Below are 8644 nucleotides of genomic sequence, written 5' to 3' on the forward strand. Positions count from 1 at the left end.
GAGACAAGTAGCGATGATGATCAGGAGTGGCTGGGTCTCATAATCTGTAGAAACACGACAGGTGTGTGTGTGTGTGTGTTTACTGTAGGCAAACGCAACAAACAAGAACACAAGGAGAATGAACAAGCACAACAAGCTGCTGCCTAATCAACTCGGGCAGCACGCTCAAACAAACACTAGACAAGTGCACACACAGTCAATGACGCTGCCAAGGCGACATGGGCAGAGTGTGCACGAACACAAACAATCTAAACAATGAGCAGCATGCATACATGCGCGCAGAGCAATGCTAGGCATGGCATGAATGCTTGCAGGCAAGCATACACAACAGACAACACTTCACAACACTGCATGGCACGCACACATAGCATTTGCCAAGCATGACGGGCATGCACATACACACAAACACATGGCACACAACTCACGTGTGTAGGGGAAGGAGGAGAGGAGAGGCAGTTGGCACACATGCATGCCAGCAGAGAGGAAGGAATGTTTGCAAACGGAAAAACCACAAAGCAGGTGTTGTTGGCAAACAAGACAAAACCACATGAGAAGGCAAATTAGGAAGGACTCAACACAAAACAGAAACGCACTGACTCTCAACAAACGCAGCCGTATGTGTTTGGAGCCGCCCTTGGCCACGGGATTGGTAGCAATGCACATGGCAGACTGGCTGTCCATGTGGAGTGGTGTGGTGCCGACGTCGAATCCCAGCTCCTGGAGGAGCTGTCGCAGGTACACCGCAGCCTGTGCTGCGCGCGCAGCGGCGACGTACTCTGTCTCCGCCGATGATGTTGTGACGAGAGGCAGCCTCTTGGACAGCCATGTCACAGGGCCACCGGCGATGGTGAACAGGTGGCCTCCATGTTGTGGAGTGCCACAACAAGATTCCCTTATCACTACAAAAGCATTACAAACCTTAAGCTTAAATGGCCTTCGTAGCCAAGCGGGTGAAATGCTAGCCTCTTTTATTCCCGCTCTACAACACTTGGTAGCGATTGGGTTGAAATCCACCGCCCTTCACAAGGAAAAAAAACAATCCTTGTCAGGAGTTGAGATTACTCCTCCTTTACTTCCGTCCGACCCGGACTATAAGTTCCGAACCGGACATTCAGCTTTAGCTCCCATTGCGGACGTGAGTCCTCCTCTATGGACACTGCCTTGCGATTGACGAGTGTGCTGCGGTTCCTTGAGAAAGGTTACCGCCACACTCATAGTCTTCGCGGTGAGGACTTACGTTCGCTCGGTTGAGCATTAAGCTTCTTCCTTTTAACGAGGGGAGAGTGTTGTGGAGTGCCACAACAAGATTCCCTTATCACTACAAAAGCATTACAAACCTTAAGCTTAAATGGCCTTCGTAGCCAAGCGGGTGAAATGCTAGCCTCTTTTATTCCCGCTCTACAACACTCCATGCCCCTTCGACGTGTAGGGGTCAGACATGTGACTTGCGTCTGTGTAGCCAAGGAGTTGAAGCGAATCACCCGCACTGTACTTGATTGCCAGAGCCGCCGTGCCCCGTAGGTACTTGCAGACATGTCTGGCCGCGTGTAGGTGCTGCTTGCCGGGTTGCTGGATAAATCTGGAGAGCACGGATGTGGCGTAGCTGATGTCGGGACGCGTCGTCACTGCGAGATACAGCAGACTGCCAATGATGCTCTGGTAGTGACGAACGTCGACCTCGGCTTGTTCCACCGGCACGAGCTTCATCTTGACGGGGAGTGGAGTTGCCTTCGCCTTGCAGTCCTCCAGGCCTTCTTGCTTCAGCACAGTCTGGATGTAGTCGTGCTGGTTCAGCGTCATAACGCCGCGTTCTCTGTCATAGGAGATCGCAATGCTGAGGTATTGTCGTGGCGCGCCCAAGTTCTTGAGGTCGTAGTTGGCTGCAAGCACAGCCTCTGCACGGTCCATGTGCTCCTGTGTCGTTGCCGCCACAAGGAAGTCGTCGACGTGCACGCAAATCATGACTGTGCGATCCTGGTTGACGAAGATGCAGGCGTCGGACCGCAAACGCTGGAAGCCGCTGCCGCCAATCGTCTTCCAGACAGATGCGTACCACAGCTTCGGCGCCTGGCGCAGGCCATAGAGGCTCTTGCGCAGCTTCAGCACAGACCCGGCCAGGGAGGTTGCTGCCTGCGGCGGACGCACAAACACGTTTGTCATGTCGAGCTCGGCATGGAGAAAAGCCGCAGACACATCGAACTGGCACAGCAGCATGTGTCGCTGGGCTGTAGCAGCGAGAAAGGTGCGCAGAGCCTCGAAGCGTGTCGTGGGCGAAAATACATCTGCGTATGTGTCCTCCGTCTGCCGGTTGCCGCAGCAAACAAACCGGACTTTGTGGACAATACTGCCGTCCGGTTTGTGTTTCACAGCAAAGACGAGCTTGGACGGTATTGGTCGCACGCCCATGGGAAGAGTGCGCTGGTCAACGATGTCGAAGACATCGTGCCGAATCATGTTACTCCACTCCTTGACGAAGGCCTCCTGCCACTTGCTCTTGTGTGCAGAGGCCATGGCGTCCCGCCATGTCTTGGGGACCGGCTGCTGCGGTGGCTGGTGCGTCTGTACCATCGCATTCTTCAACAGGGTAGTCCGCAGGCAGAGGATGTCGGTCTCGTAGCCGTCACTGTCGTCGCTGTGATCGCCATCGCCATCGTCATCACTGCCGTCGTCTGCCGTTGACGAGTCAGGATGCTTGCTGTTGACGGCACAGCTTGTCTTCTGCTGTGCCGTGGGTGCTGATTGCGCGAGTGGTGCAGATGTTTGTGCGCCGCCGCTGTCGCCCTGCCGCATGGGGTCAGGTGTGTTCTCGTCGCCCTGCCGCATGGGGTCAGGTGTTGATGCTGTTGCTGCTGGCATCACCCATAGGTTCTGCACAGTGCTGGTGCCGTTGCTGCCTGTGAGTGGTGATGTCGGTAAAGCACCCCCTTGACTCGTGCAGTCAACCTCTTCCAGGAAGTCAACGTGGATGGAGGACCTCACTCGCCCAGTTGCCTTGACGTAGATGCGATGCGCGTTGCATCGCGTGTCGAAGCCAACATAGAAGCCTTCCATGGCCCGTCGGGGAAAGGCCTTGCTCTTGTCCGTGTGGACGTGGTCATACACGAACGCCTTGCAGCCGAAGACGCGCACGTGCTGCAGTGGCGAAGGCTTGGCGAAGAGAGCCTGGTACGGTGACATGCCCAGTTGGGAGTGCGGAAGAAGGTTGTACACCCATGCAGAGTGTCCAAGCGCAGCAGACCAGAGCTTGTCCTTGAGGTGCTGCGGCAGTGGTGCCGTGTGCAGCATGGCAGCGGCAGACTCCTTCAGCGTGCGAATGCTTCGCTCCACAAGCCCGTTGTGCTCGTGCACATGTGGCGGACTGTAGCGAAGGCGAAGGCCAAGCTCGTTTGCCGTTTGCACGAAACGCCGAGACGTGAAGACGGGATCGCTGTCCGTTTGAACGAGGGTGCCACGGTCAACTGGTATTGGCGTCGTTGCAACGAAGTGGCGAAGCGCATCTGCAGCCTCGCTCTTGGCCTTGACATAGGTGCAGTCCATGAACCGGGTCCTCTCGTCTAGCCAAACCAGCGCGTACTTGCTGCCCTGGATCGACGGTGGGAAGGGCCCAAGAAGGTCGAGGTGCAGCGTGTCGCCCGGGCTTTCGGCATCTCGAACTGCCTGCTTGCTGATGGGCTTCTTCACCGTCTTGAAGGCCAGGCAGCCCTCACATGTGGCCGAGCTGGGGTCGCACGCAGGGTCGCTGCTGCTGCCCGTGCTGTCGCTAAACCGCACATTCTGCTCCTCCAGAGACTTGCGAATCGTGTGAAGGGAGCGATGGCCGAGGCGACGATGCCACGTGTGCAGTGTGTACACTGCGTTGCACTTCTGCATGACCTCGGGCTTGCCCAGCTGCGCGTCAAAGTAGTACGTCTTGTCGTCGTGCTGATGCAATGTCAGGATCGAGCCGTCAGGACAAGCAACCGCCGACGTCTTCTTGTCCAGGCACACCTTGAGGCCTGAGTCGACGAGCCTGCCGGCCGAGAGGATGTTGAACCCAAATGTGGGAAGAAACATGACGTTGTTGATGGTCACAACGACATCCTCACCCCGGACTCCCTTCGTCTGCAGCACGACCTGGCCTGCTTGCTCCACTGTCACCTCTCCACCAAGTCCATGGACTTTTGCTGGTGGCGTCAGTGGGTACAGATGCGTGAATGCCCCAGGGCTGGCGAAGATGTGCACAGATGACTGCGTGTCCACGCCAATAGCGTTGCCTGGGAGGCTGATGCGGTTGCTCGAGTCTCGAGGTGACGTGGCCATCTTGAGTGACACATGCCTTGGCTCTAGCCGTTGTGCCACAGGCTGACGACGATGATGTTGCTGTTGTTGCTGATGATGCAGTCCTTGGCGCACGCCATCACCACCACGCCCACCGGTCTGTCCTTGAGCGTTGGCTGGGTTGTGGTAGCACTCGTGCTCCTTGTGGTAACCAAACTTGCCACACCACTTGCAGATGGACTTTTGGCGCTGTTGTCGTGCCTTTCCCTCACCAGCCCTTCGCTTGGCAGACATGCGAAACACCTTGTCATCAAACGCTGATGCTGGTTGCTGTGGTGGAGACGCGTGCAGAACCTTCATCATCGTCTCATTCACTGTTGCTGTTGGCTCTTTGAACTCCTTCATGAAGTCAGTGGGCTTGCTGCTGTGGAGACAGGCAAACAGAATCCAGGATGCTGTTGTTTCTTTCGTCATAGCCTCACTCATCTCGTACACAGCCTTCATCTTCTCGTAGGCCGTCAACACTCTCTTGCTGTAGGAGTCTTGGCTGTCATCGTTCTGCCAAGCTGTTGCAGCAATGAACTCTGCGAGGTAGGTCGCCTTCTTTCGCTCATCGTTCGCGTGCTTGTAGTAGTTGTCGAGTGCGCGCCAAGCTGCTGTTGGATCATCATGCCCTCGCACAATCAAGGCCACCGCCTCCTCACAGTTCTCCAGCGCTAACATCAAGCTGAGGTGGACGTGCTCCTTCTCTTCCGTGGAGGCGCCGTCATCACCCTCAAGCACCTTCTCCGACCCGGGTAGTGTTCGTTTCACATACCGTTTGAAGTTGAGCTGGAAGAGGCGAAGCTGATCTGGACTCCCGTTGAAGTGGGGAAGGGAAGCCAGGGACAGGTCCATGGGTCTCATAATCTGTGCCATGTCGAACGCAAGACAAGCAGAGGATGTACGTGTGTTTGTGTGTGCGTGCGTTAGCGTAGTGGTATGCTCACTTGTCTGCGTGTGTTTGTGTGGGTTTACTGTGTGATGTGGAAGACAGATGGGAACAAGGATGAATGAACACAAGTGAAGCACTCCCGCATTGTGGCAGAAACAACAAAGAGATTGGACGAACAACACGCAAACATATGCAATACTGCACTTTGTGTGGAAGCAACACACAGCTTGAACGAAGAAAACGGAAGTGTAACAACCACAGCAGAAACCGGTTGGATCGCAGAACTATTCATGCTGTCTCCAGCTTTCCGGACATAAGCAAACACATCCACATGCACATGACACGGACTCGTCTCTCCACAGCCGTGGCTGACGACGGCCGCCTTCTTGAATGGAGCTGCTCGTCCGTGCTGCGGGCGAGAGGATCCTGGCCGCTTGCCGTTGCCGTTGCCATGGTTGCGAAGCGTAGCCAGGATCTGCCGCACGTCGATGACGTGGTAGCGCTTGGCCGCCTGCAGCTTGCGGCACTGCTGCGCGCAGTGGCCGCGGAAGTTGCAGAACGCGCAAGTCACGCGCTCTGCAGGTGGACAGCATGGTCCACCGCTCGTGTCGGAGGGCGACGTGCCAGCGTGCATCGGCGATGCAGCGAAGGAGCCGGGGCTTGGCCCGCCGATGGCGAGCACGGGCGTGCGCTTCTTGGGACGATGCAGGCGGCGCTCCTCCTGAATGAGGTCCGCCGTCATCTTGGACAGCGATGGCGGCGGGTCCTCGCGCTCCATGAACCGCATCGCCACATCAAACTCCGCGGGGAGTTCATTGCGGACGAGGGTGCGCAGGTCGTCCTCCGGGATGGACACGCCGGCAGCGAGGAGCTGCGAGTTGATGTCCGTGATGCGGGACATGAACGTGTCAACGGTGTCCGTGGGCAACCAGGTGGTCGAGGAGAGCTGCTGCCTGAGACGACTCACGTGGTCCTTGCCGCTGCGGATGTAGCGCTCGCGGAGGCGGCGCAGCGCAAGCACACCGGAGCGGCCACGGTTGTCGGTGATGGCCAGCCGCAGCGGGTGTCCCGTCAGGACGCCAAGGAGGAACGCGAAGATGGCTGCGTCAACCTGTGGATCACGGGGATCCAGCAGGCCAGAGGCTCGGGACGCCACCTGCGCTCCTCCGCTCGGGAGTGGCGGAAGAAGGGAGAGAGGAAGAGGAGGAAGATGGCTGAGCGCCGTGGTCGTCGCCGTCGCCCTCGTCGTCGTCATCGTCGTCGTGGTCCCCCGCGTCGTGGCGGACGCCAGTGCGGCGAGGGGCGCGTTGAGGGCGGGGGCGAGTGCGGGGACCCGAAGCACCGAGGATGGATGGACTGGGCGATGAGGCAGCTGCTGGAGCCTGCCCGTCTCCTTGGTGGTCAGCAGAGCCTCGTCGATGATGCCAGCGTCGATGCCAGCGGCGATGAGCTTGGCCTCGACGGTGATGAAGAAGAGGTTGGCATCCTGCTCAGCGCCAGCGAAGACCTTGATGCCGTCTGCGCTAATTGAGCTGGGTCTCATAATCTGTTGTAAGTTCATGCTGGTGGTGCTGTTGTTGGAGACTTGTGTGTGTGTGTGTGTGTGCAGAGTGTGCTGTGTGTTGTGTGGGAGATTGTCTTGGCAAGAGAGAGTTGTGTGTGTTTACTTGAGTTGTGAAGCAAACAAGGATGTAGGATGAATGAACACTCCAACAGAAAGAAACAGAGCACAAGACAAGAATTGTCGACAACGCAAAGTGGTGACGTGGCAGTGTTTGTTGAGAGTTGTGTGGTTATGTGGTGTGTTATGCAAGAGCATGTAACATCGAGCAACCACACAAGGTAAACACTGCACGTGCAACAGGTTGGAGGGAAATCACGTGAACATTCCAGAACACAAGAGAGGTGAATGTAAATTTTGGTGTCGTAAAGAAGGGAGGTCAATGATGACTCAGCAGACAGGACTTGCCTGTCAACATCCAAATGCCATGATGGACAAGGCTGCGGCAAGGCATTCAAGACGAAGGCATAGCTAGCGCGGCACCGGAAATACCGCATGCCGCGCAAGTGCCACTGTGACATCTGCTCTCACAAGCTAAACTACAAAAGTCTGTTCAGAAATCACCTAAAGAAGATACACCCCCATTAGCCTCAGCAACCGTAGTACGTACCAGTAAGTTCTCCTGATATCCCTTTTGCACCTTTTTGCGGTTTGTGTGACTTGTGCACTACGACATGGCCTAGGACGTCCAACAGTTGCTTTCCGGAGCGTTTAACCAACATAGGTGTTCAAACGATATGGCGACAGCATATTTATTCTTTACAGACTGCCCCAATGTTGGCCTTGGCCCACGGCGTAGCTCTGACAAGCGGCCCGGCCCGGAACGCGACGACAGATGCCCGCGAATGGATCAGAGCCATGTCGCAACACACAAACGTGGGTTGTTGTTGCCGCATTCACGTTCGTTGCCGTCCGCTACTTCTGTGGCCAGTGTTGGTGTTGGTTGTTGGTGTTGCAGACGGCTGCACGCGCAGTGTTTAGCTTGTGGGGTTGCTCAATGTTACATGCTCTTGCATAACCAGCCACATACCGTCAGTGCAAGGGTGTACTGTCGTGGTAAACCAAGGATCATAACTGAAGCACGGAAAGTGGAACAGCCACGCATGAGCACTTTCAAGCAACAAACTGAGACACCGGGGAACGTGTTCCAACTCGTTCTGCATTACACACAACTCTCAACAAACACTGCCAGCACACACAGCGCATGCACACAAGCAGATTAGAGTGTGCGTGTTCAGAAAAGGGCCAACTAAGTAACCCACCCCTATCGCCCATGGACAAATGCAACAGCAGCAGCGCGCTGAACGCGATAAACAACATCTTGGACCTCACGGAGCGCCACCGGAATGAAGTATAAAACAAACTTCAGACCGTACACGATTGTTGCGCAGACCATCGGAACAAGAATCATCTGAGCAAGATGTATCCGGGCAACTGGGCTATCCCCTTTGTGATTGGGACTTTGCATCGGCAAGGGCGTCATCGCTCTTCGCTTGCAGAGCAGGACACGAGGGCAGAGTATAGGAGTATGCCATCGTCGTCGTGGGTGGGATCGCTGTTGACAGGCAAGTCCTGTCTGCTGAGTCATCATTGACCTCCCTTCTTCACGACACCACAAATTCACATTCACCTCTCTTGTGTTCTGGAATGTTCACGTGATTTCCCTCCAACCTGTTGCACGTGCAGTGTTTACCTTGTGTGGTTGCTCGATGTTACATGCTCTTGCATAACACACCACATAACCACACAACTCTCAACAAACACTGCCACGTCACCACTTTGCGTTGTCGACAATTCTTGTCTTCTGCTCTGTTTCTTTCTGTTGGAGTGTTCATTCATCCTACATCCTTGTTTGCTTCACAACTCAAGTAAACACACACAACTTCCTCTTG

At 55.7% G+C, this 8644-nt stretch overlaps 1 protein-coding gene across 1 annotated transcript; it reads right to left on the reverse strand.

The window, feature by feature from the left end:
• Positions 1–597: 597 nt before the first annotated feature.
• Positions 598–6752, reverse strand: PTSG_12204 (uncharacterized protein; the record flags this gene model as incomplete). The annotated part of the gene is made up of 4 exons (XM_004993962.1): positions 598–860; positions 1136–1188; positions 1424–5166; positions 5529–6752. Coding segments are annotated over 4 exons (5283 nt in total), but the record flags the coding sequence as incomplete, so codon positions are not given.
• Positions 6753–8644: the final 1892 nt, after the last annotated feature.

Source organism: Salpingoeca rosetta (genome assembly GCF_000188695.1).
Source record: "Salpingoeca rosetta unplaced genomic scaffold supercont1.11, whole genome shotgun sequence".
NCBI lineage: Eukaryota > Choanoflagellata > Craspedida > Salpingoecidae > Salpingoeca > Salpingoeca rosetta.